Genomic DNA, 21,235 nt, shown 5'->3' with positions numbered 1-21,235 from the left:
TGAAACCTACAGACCTTTTATTTATTTATTTATTTATTTTGGTTTTACGAATCAGGGTTTCTCTGTATTGTTTTGGAGGCTGTCGGTCCAGCCTGGCCTCAAACTCACAGAGATCCGCCTGCCTCTGCCTCCCAAGTGCTGGGATTAAAGGCGAGCGCCACCACCGCCCGGCTACAGACCTTTTAAAGTGATAAATTCATATTACTGTGTTTTAGAGTTTTTAAATAGTTTTATTATATTACTGTGTTTTAGAGTTTTTAAACAGTTTTATTAAAATATTTCAGATTTTACAACATGATGAAAAGTATTCTAGATAATATAAGTAATTTGAATGGTAAAAATTTCGATAATTATTTTACCATTTATTCAGCATTTACCATGAATGATGGACTTATATTTCATTGCCCAGTATTTTCCAAACGTACCAAATGCCCTTTTAATTCATCAAATGTTATGGCTCTATCTTGCCTATATATTGAAAGACAATGTCAAATAAATACTAAGAACCTGTTTTGGAGTAAACTAAGATCTACATGCAATCAATTCTGTACCATTTATTAAGTGTGTTAACATAGTCATTTATTTTCTGAGAACATTTTTGCTAGAATTGTTTAATGAAATTAATATCCATAAACATATCTCTAGAGCGAGATGAATATATGTATTTGCTAGTAAAGTGAAGGGGTCACTATCAACATGATTAAAAAGAAAACTTGCAAAATATTCCAATTTAGGAAATTTACTCTGATAACAAAATGAATAATGGCTAGAAAGAGTTGAAGCTAATAGAGGAGGGAAATTAATATATTAATCTACATAAGAATCTTTTAAATGAAACCAAAGTAAGTAGTTGGAAAAAAGGAAAGGAAAGGACACGATTATAAGAATTGGTAGCATCAAAACTTGATAAGCCATAGAAAATATACCGACATGAATTTATTTTCAAATAATTAAAATTTTTGATAAAGATTATTTAGTTCTCTGTGTTCAGTCATTTCCATTAAAGTGCTTTGATGTAAGTTTTCAGGAGCCTCTTGTTGATGAAGTGCTTTTCCTTGTTTTTGACTTTGAATTTGGTCACATATACTGATTGTACTAACAGAACAAGCATATATTTGCTGTATTACAGATATACCATATAAACAGAATATTTTTTACAGTTCACTGGCCTTAGGTGAAGGATGAGAGACACCTGAAAGAGCTCTCAGGAGGACCCCATCTGTGTATAGCAATGCTCTAATTAGCTTAATATTGGTGAGTGGATCCAATTAAGTCTGTTAATCCTGAAATTTGCCAGAAAAACCACTTCCCTCATTTTGGCCAAATTTAAGCCATGTTCCCAATCTTTTCAGAAGATCTTGCCTCATTCCTCTTCTCTGGGGTACCATGCATATCTCTCTTAGGTTCTTTCCTGTTTCCCAGACTCTCTGTCAGTGGAAGTGCAGACTGGCACTATCCTGATCCATGTCTAAAATCCATATATGAGTGAGTACATACCATGTTTCTCTTTTTGTGACTGGGTTACCTCACTCAGGATGGTTTCTTCTAGTGCCATCCATTTACCTGAGAATTTCAAGATTCCATTTTGTTTTCTGCTAATACTCCATTGTGTAAATGTGCCACATTTTCTCTATCCACTCTTGAGTAGAGAGGCATCTAGGTTGCTTCCAGGTTCTGGCTATTACAAATAATACTGCTATGTCCTTGTTGTATGAATTTGCATCTTTTAGATATGTGCCTAAGAGTGGAATTGCTGGGTCTTTTGGAAGATTGATTCCCATTTTCCTGAGGAACCTCCATACGGATTTCCAAAGTGGCTGTACGAGTTGGCACTCCCATCAGCAGTGCAAGACTGTTCCCCTCTCTCCTCATCCTATCCAGCTTAAATTATCTTCAGTGTTTTTGATTTTAACCATTCTGACAGGAGTAAGATGGTATCTCAGAGTTGTTTTGATTTGCATTTCCCTGATGACTAAGGATGTTAAGAACTTTCTCAAGTGCCTCTCAGCCATTTTAGCCTCCTCTATTGAGAATTCTCTATTTAGTTCTGTACCCCACTTTTTAATTGCATCCTTTGGAGTTTTGTAAAGTTTCTTGAGTTCTTTGTAAATTTTGGAGGTCAGCCCTCTGTCAGGTGTGGGATTAATGAATATTTTTTCCCATTCTGTGGACTGCCTTTTTGTCTTGTTGACTGTGTCCTCTGCCTTACAGAAGCTTGTTAGTTTCAGGAGACCCCATTTGTTAATTGTTGCACTCAGTGTCTGTGTCACTGGTGTCATGTTCAGGAAGTGGTCTCCTGTACCAACTCGTTGAAGAGCATCTCCTACTTTCTCTTCTAAGAGTTTTAGTGTGGTTGGAGTTATGTTGACATCTTTGATCCATTTGGACTTAAGTTTAGTACAAGTAGATAGACATGGATCTATCTGCTGTCTTCTGCATGCCAATACCAGTTATGCCAGCACCACTTGTTGAAGATGCTTTTTTTTCCATTATATAATTTTAGCTTCTTTGTCAATAATCAAGTGTTCATAGGTGTGTGAGTTAAAATCAGGGTTTTGAATTTAGTTCCATTGGTCTACCTGTCTATTTGTGTGCCAATATCAAGCTGTTTTTAGGAATATAGCTCTATAATAGAGCTTGAGGTCAGGTATGGTGATGCCTACTGAAGTTCCTTTATTGTATAGGGTTGTTTTGGCCATCCTGGGCCTTTTGTTTTTCCATATAAAGTTGATTATTGTTCTTTCAAGGTCTGTGAAGAATTGTGCTGGAATTTTGATAGGGATTGCATTGAATCTGTAGACTGCTTTTGGCAAGATTGCCATTTTTATTATGTTGATCCTACCAATCCCAGAGCATGGGAGATCTTTCCATTTTCTGGTATCCTCTTTGATTTCTTTCTTTGAAGACTCAAAGTTCTTGATATACAGATCTTTCACTTCCTTGGTTAACATTATCCCCAGATATTTGATGCTGTTTATGGCTATTGTAAAGGGTGAGGTTTCTCTGATTTCTTTCTCAGCCACTTCATCATCTGTATATAATAGAGCCACTGATTTTTTTTGCCTTCTTCTATACCTGTTATTCTCAGGTTTGGCTGATTGAGGGGATGGGTGTTGTGCGGGGGATGAGGAGTGGCCCCACGCAGATCCAGGCTCACCTGAAGCTCTATCTATCCTGTCTTGATGAGTCCAAAATGTTGTACCTGATTTACTTTTATTTCTAACTTGTATTAGCAACACTTTTTTTAATGTCTCAAATCTTCACATTTCTTTAGTGAATGCCTTTTCTGAATCTTGTAAATAAGGAAAACTATAATTCTAAAGTCTTCAACTTCATCAGAGACCTGAGAAGGATATAGTATCACATAAGTAAGCAGGAATTGCAAGCAAGTGACTCCTAAAACATGTGAGAAATCACAGAAATAGCTGGTTTACCTGGACAGTCACATAAGGTTCCTCTGTAACATTAGGGCATCCATCTTCAGCCTACAGGTCTATCATATCTGACAGACTTTTCTGTGAACCAGGATATTCTGAAAGGTTGCCCTACCTTGTGTTGGCTATGTTGGGCAGTTCTTTTGTGCCCTGCTTGTCCAATTTGGACAGCATACTGTCAGCAGTTGAGGAAAGAAGACTTTCTTGCCCAGTGACTAACTTTTGCCACAAAGAAAGTAAACTCCATGTGGAGTTTCTTCGATGCCCATCATCTTCTCTGAAGTAGATTCAGACATGTCTCAGTTTCATATTTTTAAAAAGGAAAATAACCTATGTTATTAACCCATCTTAAAAACCATAATTTGCATATCTCTTTAGTGTTTGAAGATGACATGTCTTTCTAAAATATATGTTTGACCTTGAAAACATACTCTGGACTACAAGTTTGATTGCAAAATGTGACTAATTGCTAACCTGCATTTCCTTATTACCCTAAATAGTTGATAATAGGAACTCTCAAGGACTAAAAATTTGCATTGTATTGTTAAGTCAGGTGTATAGATACCATACCTTGAACAACATTAGAAATGTATGTACAGTATGGTCTAACAAAATTAATCTCAACTTTGTGTCAATATACAAGAAATCCAAGCCAATGTAAATTATTTAAAGCTCATAGTTGCTGTTTCAGTTTAAAAATAAATTCAATAATCTACCTGTTTATCCTATTTCTATATCTCCCCCTTTTTCCTTTTCAGAGTAGATTCAATATTCTACCCATATATCATATCTCCCTTTTTCTTTTCAAAACAAGAACTCTGAATCTAATTTCCTTTGTTCAAGTTTTTCCTGACCATTACCAATAGTTACTTATAAGCAACCCCTCTAAACAGTGACAGACATCCATAACCCATAGAATGACCACCCACCAAACCTCTTGGGAATGTGGACATAGTATTTTTAAATATCTTTCCTGCTGCCTGGGGGTGACAGCATGTTTAGGGGATCCTGGGAAGAAAAAAATTAGGTTTATTATCAAGTCCTGGAGGATGTAGCTGTATCATTTGTTGTCCAGTCTCTGTATAATGGGAAAACGCAGGACTTGGCTCAAGTCCTAGCTAGAGTAGTCTATGAGGCTGGATCTTCTCAGCTAACTACCTTGGAACTGTCCTGAGCAGTTTGTGGACCAAAGCTGATCTTTATTCAGTATTTTTCTGTTTAGTGGTGGTATCATATTCCTGGTAGAATCAGTGTCATGGGACCCCATCATTCTTTTGGAGATTTCAAAGGTTGCTGTTAGATGTGATCATGGATTACTGCAGAAAACGTAAACATTTTAAATAGCATATGCGGCAGATCTCAAAGAGGTTAAAGGATGAATATTTGTTATATACATTCAGAGTACAAAACTTAATTCCTGGTTACCTGATAGAGACTCAAACCAGAAATGATGTACAGAAAGCTAGAATTAGTTAGTTGTCTATATGACCATTAATATCATGACAAAATTTTAATATATGCAAATCTTATAAATTTTTAGATAATATCTGTAACTCCAGAAAACCTTAAAAGACTCAAAATACAGCCAATTATTCTGAGGTGTGTGACAACATAATAGTCCCTTAATTTTTGTTTTTCTTCTGGCCCATATAAGCTGGTTCTTCTGTCATGAGACAGAGATTTTGAATTTGACTTTAACAAACATGCTTGGGTGTAGAGAAGGAGAGGAGCACACTCCAACTCCAAAGCCAGGTGTAATATTTCGTTGAACTGGAATTACAAAAAGACCATTTGGACTATATGTCTGCATAAAAAAAGCAGAAACAAGTATTTGGGATGAGTTATGAAATTTTATCCTTTTGGAGATGTGATATACTAAATAGGCCAAATTTATATTTTTCTTGAGGCATATTTCCGGATAATATGTCCTTTTTCTTCACATGCCTTACTTATTCAGTGGTCTTTTGATTCTTTAACTGAATGCCTTCATTCTCCTGAAAAGACAAATACAGAGCACTTCACCAACTCTAATTTTGGGAAGGTTCCCTTATGGCGAGTTGTATTTGATAAATTGAAAAGCATTTAGTAGTTTTAAAGTTATGTTACATCAACTGGCCATGCTGTTTGATTAACTATCACCTCTGGTGTTTCTTGCTTAAATCTATTCATTATTGCTTTTGTTTACATAGGAAACAAAAAGTCCCTTCCCCAACATAACACATATCCTGGTTTCCATTCAGAGGTCAGGACATCTTTAAACTATACAGGCTGATTTAATTCTGTAGTTTTTTCCGTTAACCTCTCCCCCAAAAATAATAGAAACTTTTTGCCAGGATTCACTTTCCACCCATAATTCGTCAATTTAATCATTAGTAAAAGGCACTATAATATCTGCTGGTTCTATTCCTTTTAATTTATGAAGTCTCAATTTTCCTTTTAGAACCAACTCACAGACCTTTCCACATAAATTTTTAATTTCTTACTTGGTTTATGTGGTAAAAAGATCCATTCTAAGACAATATCTTCCCTCTGCATTAAAATTTCTGTAGTGGTATGATTAGGGAGTAATATAAGTAGAGTGTAGTTAAGCTTCAGATCCACACAATCCACATGTGCAGTCTCTAATTTCTCTTCCACCAACTCCAATTCTCTCTTAACCTCAGTTGATAATTCCCTGGGAATATTTAAGTCCTTGCCACCATCTAAGGTTTTGATTAAATTAATCACTTCATCAGATTTTATTGAAATTGTGTGCCATAGATAGGCAGTGTCTCCTAACAATCTTTGAACATCATTAAAGAGTCTACAATCAGTCTCTTTTAATCTGCACTTTTTGTTGTATAATTTTTTTTGTAAACCTATTTTATAGACTAAACAATTAATAGAATCCTCCCCACTTGTATTTTTTTTTTCTGGAGTAATTTGTAATCCCCAACAAGGCACATTTTTCTTTACTTCTTCAAACTTTTTTCTAAAATATTTGATAGTAAAATGTTACCCATTTAGTGGTAAACTATACATTGAGGAAATTACAATTATGGATTATTTCCAGTGGCTACTTACAAAATATTGGCGTAGGGTGGGACTTTTTAACATTCCCTGTGTGAGAACCTCCCCTTGACCATCTTTAGCAGACTAATACTTTTTATAAGTAGGCGCTGTGAAAGCAAATTTTTCTTTGTTTTAAAGGTAGGGCTGTTGGTTCCTTTGACAGATCAGCAGCTGTTGTGCCCCGTTCTTGTACGAGTTGAATGGCCAGTGACTGTTCTTTATAATACCTTCTAATATTTTTCCAGAAACATACATCAATTATATTTGTTTCTGAGACGGGAGGAATGTTAATCTGAGTATTCAACTGCTGTAACAAATCATATCCCCATAATTTCATTGCTGTGTTAACCACATGGATTTAATTTTTCTCTCTGTCCTTCTGGTCCTATGCATTTGATCTGTCTTGTACTCTTTTTTTTTTTTTAACCTAAGATAAAGTTCCAGTTCCTAAAGGCTGAACATTTATCTCCTGAAGAGGCCATTTTGGATGCCAGTATTCTTGTACAATTATTGTGACATACACTCCTGTACAAGCCCTTCAGTGACAACATTGTTTATTTGTATTTTTAATTTTCATCTTTTTTCATTCATAGATGTTTGCCAAAATATTTGCTTTATAGTTTCTTATAATAGAGTTTAGGTTCTTTAATTGCTCTAGGAAGGAGTTTCCTTCACAGTTACAGGAAATGACTTAACTGAATTTGGCATGGGGGTCTGCAGGAGGCCCCACCAAGCATTTCCCAACAGTAAAGGATTACCTTGACTGTCCCTTATTTACCTACTTTCATTAGTCCAATGCCTACCTTTTCCTATTTGTATTATCCTTAGAAAAAAACATTGTTTATAAGAATGTCCTGCCTGATATCCCTTTTTAAGTTAGCTTTTTTTTTTTTTTGCCCTAATTGAAACACTTGCCATTTCTGCTTTGCTTCAAGCCACTCAAAATTGTCATCATCATGAAATTCAATATTGTAGTTCTGATGCATTCCTGCAAGGGTGCTGATCTTGCCTTTAATGACCCAATTACCCTTTTGTATTGTGCATTAGCATTTTCCAAATACAGATGTTCAATTATATTTGTCTAGCTTCTCAATTTAATATCATTCTATTAGCTGCTGAAGTCAGTCTGTGTAAGCAATCCTTGAAGGCTTCCTTTGGAGCCTGTATAACTTTAGGAAATGAATCAATCTTCTTATGTATGTTTTCAGTTCTGTCCCAACCATTCAAAGCTGCTGTGCAGCATAAAGCCAAGGTGTGTTCATCACAGAGAGATTGCCTTTGTACATCAACATGCTCTTCCTCTCCAAGAAGTTGGTCTTCAGATACATCCATAACTCTAGCCCTACTTTGATGTCCAATGGTCTTAGCCTCATCTTTCTACCAGGTCTTCCATTGTAATTGAGGAGCAGGCTCTAAGACTGCTTTAGCTAAGTCTCTCCAGTCTCTAGGGATTATTCTGTTGTGAGTTAACCACGAGTTTAACATCTACTTCACAAATGGTGAATGAATGCCACACGAGACTATTGCTTCCTTGAATCTCCTTAAATCTGACATTTCCTAGGAGTCCATTTAATGCTTGTACAGCCTTGGGGATGTCTGTCATTTGGCAGCTGTTCCTGTAAAGTGACTGGATAAATTAAATAAAGTTGGTTGAAAATCTTAGAATGTTCCTGTCTCACTTTATAATGCCATGGTGAAATTGGTTCTCCATTAAATTCCTTTTTTGCGCATGCATATCTCTATGATCTGTTTTATTAAGTTTTTCTAAAATTTCTATCATAGCATTCATATTAGCCAGCTTTTTAGTGATAAAACAAAAATGATAATACTGATAACGTTTATAATTTGTATTTCATAAGTTCCATCTAAATTATTTATCCTCCCATTTAATTGTCCCATTTTTAAACTGTCCAGCATATTATCATACATTGACCTAAATCCCTTTATTGTAATAGTGTTTCCCATTTTAATGTGTGAAAAAACTCCCTTGCTCATATTTTTAAACTAATTTTCACCTTTTAAGAATTCCCAATTATCTCACCAAATCTGCTGAACAATATGATGAGGTTTAAGACTGCCTAACACATCTGATAGAAGAACACAGGCCTGACTGAGGACACCTGCAGCTGCTGATGTGTAACCATGAGCTGAGAGTCACCCTGAGGAGATGGGGTATATAGATATCTCACAACCCACAATGTAGGGGGGAGGGAGGGAATGAAAGAGAGTTGTCTAAAAATTACAGGCAGGATTGTACAGAAGAAACACGTGACAGAAGCTGCCTGAAAACAGAACCAGCCAGTCTAGTGTGGGGAAGTCCTGTGGCATTTGGAGTCTAGGTGCCTCTGTAGTTTGTGGTCTGTGAAGCTTGTTAGAGAGGCTACAACAACAACCACAAAAAGAAAATCTCATACTCGCTTAGAGGCTTATGGAGAAAGAGAGAAGAACCTAGACAGCCAGACAGTGACTCCAGTGGAAACACTCCATGCAGCTCCAGCCTGTGCCTGTGACTGCAAAGCCATAGGTAAGCGGGTTTTTCATGAATTAGTGCCTCAAAGTTGGGTGCCAATATATAGCACGAATTCTAATTGGTCTTAGTATGATTTAACTGGGTATGGTAGTTCAAATGTAATTGTCCCATATAAGCTCTTAGGGAATGGTATTATTAGGAGATGCAGCCTTCTTGAAGTGTGAACTTGTTGGAGGTAGTGTGTCATTGTGATGGTAGACTTTGAGGTGTCCTATGTTCAAGCTATACCTAGTTCAGTTCCTGTTATCTACGGATCTAGATGTAGAACTCATAGATCCTTACTCCAGCACCATGTCTGTGTAGGGAAAGATCTTGCTGGGCTAATATGGTGTTTACCATGCCCATTTGGGGTGTGACCACAGGTGCATGCAGCGGGTAGGATAAAGACCTGGAGAGAGGCAAGTCTCCTGCTTTTGGGTTCTGGTCGGGTCTCAGAGAGAGCTGATACTACAAGCTCAGAATACTGACCCTGGGGTATTGGTTTCTCCTGTAAGTGATTTTCTCTTCAATAAAGTTAACTTCATCCCATTCCCGTGTACTGTAATTTACTCAGCTACATGTCTGTCTGCATGCCACCATGTCCTGCTATTGCATCCTGGGATGCCAGCTCCCAGGACTGCACACAGGGTTGTAGAAAGAATGCTTTCAGAGTTATGGGTCTTAGAAACAAATTCTCATCTATCTTGAGGGGCTTTTGGTAAGGACTCATACATTCTGATGGTAAATTAAGCAGAAAGGAACAAGCACATGCTTTCCTGATGGCAACCTCCTCTTTTATTTCATGTTGAAAAATCTCTCCTCGACAGTCTCTCTACACAGTTACATCTCTTTATATGCAGCAACATCTTTTTCTCTACATATTTCTTTTCTATACATATTTCCCCTCTGTACTCTATTAGATTTCTTCACATATCTGCTTCATCTCTCTTCTATATCCTTCACTCACTCATTGACATACTCACACACTCTACTCTCACGTTCATATACCCTCTTCTCAGACAAACTCTGAACAATATATAAATTATATCTCCAGGGCCACATAGCATAATTTCTTGAATAAATAATAGAGACATCCATTCTGATACCAAGGAATCACATGGTCTCTCTCAGGCTTAGAATGTCACATTGATGTTCTGGTAATGAGTAACCATGGCAACGCTTGGCAGTGAAGGCTAGAGGCATGGTCTATCTGCACATAGCTTGAGAGACAACTTGAGGAATGACATTGAAATTCAGGGCTTAAGCAATAAGCAGCTAGTTGGCTGAACCTTGAGCAATGTATCATAAAAGTGAGGTTAGGAATACATGCAAAAAATCAATTGCTGTTGGGAGTTATGTCTTATTATTATTATTTGTCTGTCTTTGATCCAACAAACAGACACCTGGGAATTTGTCCTTTGGCATTTCATTTGCAGGGCCAACTAGTCTGCTTTGAATTTGTATGAGTTCTAAAGCCAGCTAATGGTGTAAAAAATATGTTTTTGAGAATATTGTAATTTTCCTATGTCAGTCTGATCTATGAAAATATTCTAGTATTACTTATATTCATTAAAATTGTACAGTTAAGCAGAAATTATCTTCCTGACCACCCACAGCTGAAATGAATATGAATATATATATGGGATAAACATACAGGCAGTTAGAAAGATACTCATATCTGTTTTTAGGGAAGAAATGTATGCACATGAGAAAAATTACAGAGAAAAGCAACCAGTTTTTATAGTCTGTGGCCCTGTAAGCCTTGTTTAATGAGGTTTTCTTCATCAGAGAATTATTCATCTGGTGGGTCAACCACCTGGATTATTGTCATCTGTTATTCATTCTCACTGGCCTCTGGTAAAGCCATTGCTACCCCCAGCTCGAAGCATCCTGGCATAATGATAGTGAACTAAACATCTGAAATGTAAGCCACCCCAATTAAATGTTTTTCTTATATGAGTTGTTGTGGTCATGATGTATCTTCACAAAAATAAGAACCTACATAGAACATAAGGTGTTAACAGGGACTGTGTTATTGCTGTGATAATCCTGACTATTCTTTTTTTTGAAGGAATATAGACTTTAGGCTTGTGGATTAGAAAAGCAGTTGAATACTTGAATGCTGCTTAAAAGTGCTGCTTTAAGTGCTGCTTAAAGTGCCATACCAGTAAAAGTATGGAAGACAGTGGTACCCAGTGTGATGTGGTGAATTGTCAGGGCCTGCCTCAAAGGTTTCAGAGGAGAAAAGTATTAATATGAGTCATAGAGATTGTTCTTTTGAAGTTTTGGTGAAGAAAGTGGCTGTTTTTTTTTTTGTTTTTTTTTTTTTGTCATTGTCCAAAGAGTCTTCCTTAGATATGGATTAATTCCATTGGCAGAGGAAATGTTAAAACATCCTAGTATTTGCTTTGTTTTGTGCTTACTAGTGTACATGCTTATAAAGACTTTTAATGAAAAGGAGAAAGCTGATCAAAGAAAAATACAAAATGTACAATTTGAGGATAAATGTTGCACTAGGAAGTAGAATGGAATTAAGTCCTGTGTTCAATTTGTTCACTATGCAGATTAAGAAATGAAATAAAGGGATGGGTGACCTCAGGTCACCATTTCACCCAACTAAGTTTCCAACTTGTGAAAAGGAATTACATAAAAGCTTAAAGTCATGGTTGGTGGTATATGACTTTAATCCTAGCACTTCAGATGCAGAGACAAGCAGATCTCTGAGTTTCAGGCCAGCCTGGTGTACAGATCCAGTTTCAGAACAGCCAAGGTTAGTTACTAAAGGAAACATTGAAAACAGAAAGCTGGTGAAGTTGTAATTAAATGAGGGGACCATGTTCCAGTCCTAGTAAGCAACAGAACTTGGCATCATTAGCCACATGATTCTGGAGTTAGTGATGAAGAAAGAGGTTATAAAATTTGCCTCCTTACTAAGGAAATCTCCTGAAGCCAGGCATGTGTCAGGGGTGTCTCTGAATCGAGGTCTAGAGAGGCCATTTGGTTAAACTGTGAAGTTGAAGCTTGTATTGTCTTGTAGACCATAAGATGTTGGAGATGCTAGAGCTGTGGGGTACTTGCCAGGGAAAGCTGCTAACAGGGAGTGGAATCAGCCCAAGATAAAGAAGTATGATGCAGTCAACAAAGCGGAATGGAGTTGGAGATGTGAAGAGCATTTTTACATCAGATATGGAGGTGCTGAGTTTGAAGTTTGTCCAGCCTGTTTTCAGTCTTGCTTTGTTTCAGTATTTCCTCACTATGTTCCCTTCCCTATGTTTTGGAATAGTACTCTTAAGTGATTACATGGATCTTAGAAGAGACCTTGAATTGTGGACTTTTAAACTTTGTTGAAACTGTGATAGACTGTGGGGACTTTTAGAGTTGGACTAAATGCATTTTGCTATATAATATGGTTACAAGCTTATGGGGACCAGGGGGTAGAATGTGGTATGTTGAATGTAATCAGCCCATGTAAGCTCATAGGGAGTAGCACTATTAGGTGTTGAAGTAGGTGTGGCCATGTTAGACAAAGTATGTCACTGTGGGGATGTGCTTTGAGGTCCTCTATGCTCAACTTACACCTAGTTCAGATCACTGCCTGTTACCTGCAGATCAACATGTCATACTCTCAGATCCTTCTCCAGTACCATGTCTGTGTATACACTACCATGTCCTGCCATGATGATAAACCACCAAAGGAATGTACCTAAAGGAATCAAATTCAAGATAAGATGAACATAACTCATTTGTTACTGCAATTTTCACAGTAGTTAAGTCATAGAACCTCTGTGGATAACACTCAGTAGTAGATAAATGCATAAGAAATACCACATTTTCCAGAATAGAAAATTTGTAAATAATGCAGTATTATTCATCCATAAAGAACAACAGAGTTGTCATTTGAAAGAAAGTGGCTTAAATTGAAGATCGTGTTTAAAGAAACAAGCCAGACTTAAAAATTCAAGTATGTTTTTTGCCATGGAAAATCTAGTTATAAAGCAATAAGCCGTGAAAATAGAAGGGGTGCTCTTTGCAAGTAGTAAGTGAACCCAGGGAATGGGGGCCCAATAGGCAGTGGGTCACCTAATTATAATAAATTTAATATATGCCAATTAAGCTTATTATTTTATATCTGTATGTTAATGTATGACAATTTCATGATGAAGCCCAATATTATATATGCTCTAATGAAAAGTTTGTAATAAAGCTGGGCATTGGTGGCATACACCTTTAAGTCCAGTACTTGGGAGGCAAAGGCAAGTGGATCTTTGTGAGTTCCAGGACAACTTGGTCTACAGAGTGAGTCCCAGCAAAGGCTCCAAAGCTATACAGAGAAACCCTGTCTTGAAAAACAAACAAACAAAAAGTCAAAAAACTTTATTCTTTTCATAATACTAACTGCAAATTCTAAGAATTAAATGATAAAATAAATTCAAACTCTGATATAATGGTTTGCACATATTAAATGAATACAAGTTGAACATCTCTAATCTGAAATACTAAAACCTGATATGCTATAAAATCTGAAGTGTTTTGAACATCAACATGATGCCTTAAGTGAAAATTACACATGACTTCTTGCAGGCACACTAAAGATACATTAAAAAAAAATCACCCAAGAGCTGTGTGTATAAAACACAGGGCCAGTAGATGACTCAGCTAGTAAAGGTATTTGCCACCATCTTTGACAACCCGAGTTTCACTTTGGAACCCATATACAGGAAGGATAGAACTGACACTGACAAGTTGTTCTTTGACCTCTATATGTCCTTTGTCCATGGTGACATATATCCCCATAAATAAATAAATATACTTTAATATCAGTGATTATTTTGTTTATAATTGGGTCCTGTCTCTAAGTTATGTATATAGAACATTGCAAAACTCCAAAAATAGGAGATCTGAAATACTTGTAGTTCTGTGTCCTCCAGATACAGGAGACTTCTGTATTGTGTGTAGTATTGAAGCTATTATTACCAGTGTGACTGCCAATGTGTAACACCTTTTATATCCTTCAGAGTTTATTCTGTCTTCATCAGTAAGATGAACAGTTTGTGTAATAAAATCTGAAGTAAGTCATTTTACAACCAGGTCTCAGTAAAGAAAATTATATTGATAACATGTTAAAACTGTGGGTATTTAGACTGTATCTGTGTTTAGTGATGGCATGAAAATGAAAATGGCATTTTCAGAAATTAGTTCAGAAATCAAAACCATTATTTTTGCTTGTATTCAAAAAGTGTGTGTGGGGTAGTTTGAAATAAGTTTATTCTTTGAAGACTGAGGTTTCTGCCCCTCCAGGTCTTTCCACCCTTCAGCCCCAAATAAGCAAGCAGAGACATTTTCATTACTAAACTGCTGGCTTATGGTGAGGGCTTCCTTTTTTTTTTTTTTTTTTGATTTTAAATAGTGTGTTTTACATGTCAATCCCAGTTCCCTCTCCCTCCCCTCCTCCTGCATCACTCTACCATCTCCCCCATCCTCCCACCCTATTGCCAATTCCTTCCACAAAGGGGATATCTAGAGTCTATCATTTCATTCAGGATAGGGTCCAGGCACTTCCCTAAGAGTCCAGGCAGAGAGAGCAACCCTCTTTGTGTTATGGACACACGATGTCTGTTAGTATTCGAGTATTCCACTGCTCAGGACCCCATAGGTAGCCCAGGCCTCCTCATTGACTCTCACATTCAGGGGGTCTGGATCGGTCCCATGCTGGCCTCCCAGATGTCAGTCTGGGGTCCAAGAGCTCTCCCCTATTCTGATCAGCTGTCTCTGCTGGTTTTGCCAGCCCATTCTTTGCCAATTTGCTCTTCGCTCCTCTCTCTCTGTCCCTGGGTTCCTTGGGTTCTGTTCAGTATTTAACTGTGGGTGTTTGCCTCTGCTTCCTTCCATCAGTCACTGGATGAAGGCTCCAGGATAGTTATAGACATCAAGTTCACTATCAGGAATGTACATTCGAGGTGGTCTCCCCACTATTGCTTAGCTTGCCAATTGGTGTCATCCTTTAGATCACTAGAGGTCACAATGGTGCCTGATCTGTCTTCTAACCTATGATTCCCTCTTCCCCCTATCCTCCCCCCCCAGTTGACCTTCCTGTTCCTCCAAGTCCTACTCTCTCTTCCACTTCTCCCCTCTCTATTTCCCAGGTCCCCCTCCCCACCCCTCGCCATGTTCCCCATCTGTTCAGAGGATCTTGCCTCATTTCTCTTCTCTTGGGTACCATGTATATCTTTTAGGTTCTTTCCTGTTTCCCAGACTCTCTGTCAGTGGAAGTGCAGACTGGCACTCTCCTGATCCATGTCTAAAATCCATATATGAGTGAGTACATACCATGTTTGTCTTTTTGTGACTGGGTTACATCACTCAGGATAGTTTCTTCCAGTGCAATCCATTTACCTGTAAATTTCAAGATTCCATTGTTTTTTTCTGCTGAGTAATACTCCATTGTGTAAATGTACCACATTTTCTCCACCCACTCTTCAGTTGAGGGGCATCTAGGTTGCTTCTAGGTTCTGGCTATTACAAATAATGCTGCTATGAACATAATGGAGCAGATGCCCTTGTTGTATGAATTTGCCTCCTTTGGATATATGCCTAAGAGTGGAATTGCTGGGTCTTGTGGTGAGGGCTTCTTACTAGCTATCTCTGCCTTAATTATTAACCAATTTCTATTAATCTATATATTGCCATGAGGCTGTGACTTACCCATAATCTGGCATGTTACTCCTTGGACTGCATGGTGTGTCTCCCTTACAGCCTCTCTCTGTCTTTCTCTCCCCAGCCTGGTCTCGTAGCCCCGCTTATGCTTTCTGCATGGCTGTTGTCCATTCAGTGTTTTATTCATCAACCAAAAAGAAAAACATATATACAGAAGAACATCCCCCATCATCTCCTCTTTTCTGTCTAAATAAAAAGAAGGGCTTTAACTTTAACATAGTAAAATTATATATAACAGAACAGTTATCAAGTAAGAACTATAGTTAACAGTGTTTAGTCCATTAACATTTGTCAAAACTTAAAGAAAATATTCTGTCATCTATCCTGTCTTTGTGAATCTAAAGTTTTATATGTAACATTATCTTTTATCATAACTAAAGAAAACCATAACCATAACTATGTCTTCAACTCCATCAAAGACCTCAGAAGGATAATATATAATCTCTAGATTGATAGAAACATGTCCCTGCCTCAATCACCCAAAGGTCCTCTGTAATGTTGGAGCATCCATCTTCAGCCCATGGGTTGTAGTGTGTCTGGCAGCCTTCTCAGTGAAGTAGGAAATTTTAAACTGTCCTGCCTGTATTGGCAGTTTGTCAGTCATTTTTCTGTGTGTCCTGCAGAATGTTTGGCAGACTCTTCCATGAAGCAGAAACCCATCTAGTTTTGATAAATTTAGCAAGTACTTTCCTCTGGGTTCTGTATATCTATTTTGGACAGCACACAGTCCAACAGTCGAGGCAAGATTGGTTTTTTGCTCAAATGGCTAGTCTTGCCATGTCATAGGTAAACTCCTTAATGAGTTTCTTCAGTGCCCATCTTCGTCTCTGAAATACTTGGGGTTTCCAGGAGCAGTTGTGTTTCACTGTCATGAAAAACCCTAAACCATATTAAATGCCATATTCTGTATGTCTTTGAAAGTTTTGAAGACTATCTATCTTAAATATATCTCTGTATATCTATAAAACCTAACTAACATAATTATAACTTTTGACTGTTTTCCCCCAGAAAGTTTTGTTTACTATTTAGTTGTTTACTTGGGTTTCTGAATTGCTTCTTTTTTATTCTATTATTATTACTATTATTATTATTATTAATTTAGTTTTTTTAGACAGATTTTCTCTGTCTCACATCCCTGACTATCTTGGAACTTACTTTATAGAACATACTTTAATAGCCATGTCATGTCTTGTTTGCCTTACCTTCTTAATGGTTTGAAGTTACAGAAATACTTATCTGGAAAATTACCTTCTAAGGTGCTTTTTAACAGTAATCATGAGAAAAAGGAATTTTTTTGTAAATAGAATTCAGATTGATCATAGCAATGAAACTTTGTATTTTTCTTCCCTTATTAACCATTTCCACCATAGTATCTTTGAATCCTTTTTATAACAAACTGGACCTGTTTCTGTACTCTGTCCCATTTTTGTAGCAATCTTTGCATATGTTACTTGTTTGTTTTTTGAGACAGGGTTTTTCTGTATTGTTTTGGAGGCTGTCCTGGAACTGGTTTTGTAGACCAGGCTGACCTCGATCTCACAGAGATCCTCCTGCCTCTGCCTACTAGAGTGCTGGGATTAAAGACGACGTGCGCCACCATCACCTGATTTTGTATATGCTACTTTTAATTAACTACTTTAATTATAAAGAATTGTTATAAAGGAAAAAACTATTTAAAAATCTACTTCTGTAATGATAATGCTTTTAAAACTTTCTATTTTGAAATAATTCAAAATGAAATATTAGGACTCAAACTGTAACTCACAATACATTTTCTCTTTCTCTTTGATAGTGCTGGACATACTCATCTCTCAGACAATTTTTTTTACAAAAATTAAGCAAAATCAATATTGGTTCATTAATTGTGATAATTGCACCACACAAATATGAGATGGTAATTATTGGGAAACTAGGAAATGGTCTTAGAGCCGCATCTGTTAACTTCACTTTGTGTCCAGTTTTCATTAACCTTAAACTATTCCAAGAAATCAAGTTTATTAATTAAACAAATAAAAACAGATTTGCTCTTGGTTCTTGATATATGTTGTGACAGAATCCAGCAATAAATGTGGCAGCTTTAGCATTATTAAAACCATCAATAATGGAAGTTTAATTCAGAATAAAAATCCAATATAATGACTTTGTCTTTGGGTCATCATTTATTGTCTGTCTCTTCTAAACTAATAAATGGGAAAATGAAGCAAAATGTTTTTCCCTATGGCTATTGAGGTAGGACTAAGGAGATTTCTTGTGGTATTCTAATGCTATATCATTCATATGTTTTTACATTGTTACTGGTTTTAAGAATATTTTCTTCTCCCAATTTCAGGTTGGGTGGGACTATATCAGCATACAAGATAGTACCAGATGAAATAGAAGAAATCAAGGTATAGTATGAAATTTTCATGCCTGCAGAGGCTTTCATTTTATTTAGGAGCTAAAGTAAAATGGCTGCTTCTTAAATGTCGTTGAATCTTTTGGTATGTTGAGACATGTTTAAACTCGTAGTTACTCCAGTTAAAAATACATGCATAGTACAAAATCACCACCAGATTTTATCTACTGTTTTCAATAGATAAAATAATTCTGTAAAAAATTTTAAATAAAAAATGAAAAGACTTACTATGTGATTTATTGAAAATATAAGACAGTATTTTTGTTTTTAAGTTTTAATATATATAATGGTTTATCATTTTAATATTCCTCTCTCTGTAAGTCTTTATCAGTCTTGTATCTACTTTATAAATATCTCAAATGTTTAATTTGATTGAACTTTTCAGTATTGAATTCAATAAATTGAAAATTTTGTAATTAATTCTTTAATTCATTTATTTTAAATCATTTAACTCATTATTATATGAAAAACTATTGGTTTTAATATTCTACCTCTTCTACTGTATGATCTCTTCAGGAAATAATGCTTTGTTATAGCATTAAAAAAGGAAAAAGAAGGGCTAGATGTAGTTCACTTTGGTGAGTGCGGGCCTATCATATACAAAGACCTAGATCCAGTTTATACCACACATAGAACAGATATGGTGGTGATTGAGGCAAGCCTGTAATCCCAGCTTTAGCAATTATAGTCAAGTAGATCATCCCAAGTTTGGGTTCAGCCTGTTGTACACATCAAGTTCTAAGCCAACTGGACTATATAATATGATCCTCCTATCTCAATGGGGACAAAAAAAAAAAAAGAAAATTTTAACTGTGGGTGATGGTTGTATACCTTTAATCCCACCACGTGGGAGGTAGAGGAAGGAGAATTTCTGCGAGCTCCAGGTCATCCTGGTCTTCAAAGTGAGTTCTATGACAGACAGAACTGTAACATAGAGAAACACTATCTCATAAAGCCAAAAGAAAAAAGAATTCCAAGAGTATCCGGATTCTTTGGATAAGTCAATGTAAAATCTAGCAGAATGAAGAACCTTATGATTGACATTAGGATTCGCAATCACATAGTAGTTAGTTTAGACCATGTTAGTAAATAGAATCACCTTGAAAAGTTCTATTAGGCAATAATATTAAGTGAGCTAAAGACGGATCCTAGAGCAGATATGCACTAGAAGCAATAGATTTGTATTGAACTAATTTACAGAAAAGTTGACTCTTCCTGTAAGGGATTTTAATTTTTTGAGGTCTTTTTTTCATTTTGTCTGATTTTAGACTTATAAGTTTTATCAGGAGATCCCTTAAAGCATATGACATATAACAGAATGGAGTTTGAGCATTGAGTCACAGAAATGTTTTGAAATGTGTTGGTGTAAAAACTTTTTGTTGTTTTGTTTTGTTTCTAACTGCTTTCTCTGTGTAATAGCCCTGGCTGTCCTGAAACTTTCTCTGCATGCCAGGGCTTGCCTTGAATTCACAACGATCCACCTGCCTCTGCCTTCTTGATGCAAGATTAAGGGCTTTCCATCAATACCACCAGGCAGAGTCAAATAACCTGAAATTATCAAAAGTATATGATATACCTTAAGCTTGATATGCTGTTTATAATGTACTCTGTATAATGTTTTAATTGCATATTTTTAGTCTTAAAATGATGTCAGTTAATGAAACCTAACTCAGTTTTGTCAGGTATAATATATTGTTTTTTATTAGTACTTTTTTTACTTTAATTTTAAATAGCTTGCTTCACATGTCAATTCGAGTTCCCTCTCCCTCCTCTCCTCATGCACCTCCCCAGCATCCCCCACAGCCACCCACCCTCTCACCACTTCCTTCCACATTGGGGATAGTCTAGAGTCTGTGATTTCACTCAGGGCAGGGTCCAGGCACTCCCCTAAGAGTCCAGGCTGAGAGAGCATCCCTCTTTGTGTTATGGACACACGAAGTCCATTTGTATGCCAGGGATAAACACTGATCAACTGCCCAGGGACCCATAGCTTGCCCAGGGCTCTTCACTGACTCTCACACTCAGGAGGTCTGGATCAGTCCCATGCTGGCCTCCCAGCTGTCGCTCTGGGGTCTAAGAGCTCTTCCTTGTTCAGATAAGCTGACTCTGCTGGTTTCGCCAGCCCATTCTTTGCCCAGTTGCTCATCACTCCTCTCTCTCTGTCACTGGGTTCCATGGGTTCAGTTCAGTGTTTAGCTGTGGATGCTTGCCTCTGATCCCATCAGTCACTGGATGAAGGTTCTACAATACCATATAAGGTAGACATCAAGTTCATTATCAGGAATGGGCATTTAGGTAGTCTCTCCACTATTGCTTATCTTGCCAGTTGGTGTCATCCTTGTAGGATCGCTAGAAGTCTCACTGGTGCCAGATCTCTCTTCAAACGTCTGTTGCCCTCTATTATGGTATTTCTCATCCTGTTCTCCCCCTATCCTATCCTGCACTGTTCCCCCATGACCTACTCTCTCCTCCTATTCTCTTCCCAGCTCCCACTCTCCTCCATTCCCCACTGTGTTCCCCAATCTGTTCAAGAGATCTTGCTTCATTCCTCTTCTCTTGGGTACGATGCATATCTCTCTTAGGTTCTTTCCTGCTTCCTAGACTCTCTGTCAATGGAATTGTAGACTGGCACTATCCTGATCCATGTCTAAAATCCATATATGAGTGAGCACTTACCATGTTTCTCTTTTTGTGACTGGGTTACCTCACTCAGGATGCTTTCTTCTAGTGCCATCCATTTGCCTGGAAATTTCAAGATTCCATTGGTTTTTTGTTTTGTTTTGTTTGTTTGTTTGTTTTGTTTGTTTTTTTGTGCTGAGTAGTACTCCATTGTGTAAATGTACCACATTTTCTGTATCCACTCTTCAGTTGAGGGGAATCTAGGTTGCTTCCAGGTTCTGGCTATTACAAATAATGCTTCTATGAACATAGTGGAACAGATGTCCTTGTTGTATGATTTTGAATCCTTTGGATATATGCCTAAGCATAGAATTGCTGCGTCTTGTGGTAGATTGATTCCCATTTTCCTGAGGAATCTCCATACTGATTTCCAAAGTGGCTGTATGAGTTGGCACTCCCACCAGCAGTGGAAGACTGTTCCTGTCTCTCCACATCCTCTCCAGCATAAATTGT

General features: G+C 37.1%; 1 protein-coding gene across 20 annotated transcripts in view; it reads left to right on the top strand.

Annotated features, from left to right (window-relative positions):
- Gphn (gephyrin) overlaps positions 1 to 21,235 on the top strand; it is a 364,069-nt gene that overhangs the window by 98,755 nt on the left and 244,079 nt on the right. For all 20 annotated transcript variants that reach the window (XM_040742859.1, XM_040742856.1, XM_040742855.1 and 17 more), the window contains one exon: positions 18,038 to 18,095. In XM_040742859.1, the coding sequence (XP_040598793.1) occupies positions 18,038 to 18,095 (58 nt within the window). The remainder of the gene's footprint in view (positions 1 to 18,037; positions 18,096 to 21,235) is intronic.

Source organism: Mesocricetus auratus, unplaced genomic scaffold, assembly GCF_017639785.1.
Source record: "Mesocricetus auratus isolate SY011 unplaced genomic scaffold, BCM_Maur_2.0 Super-Scaffold_15014, whole genome shotgun sequence".
Classification (NCBI taxonomy): Eukaryota; Metazoa; Chordata; class Mammalia; order Rodentia; family Cricetidae; genus Mesocricetus; species Mesocricetus auratus.
The sequence above is the reverse complement of the archived record's forward strand: the minus strand, read 5'-3'. Positions and strand labels throughout refer to the sequence as shown.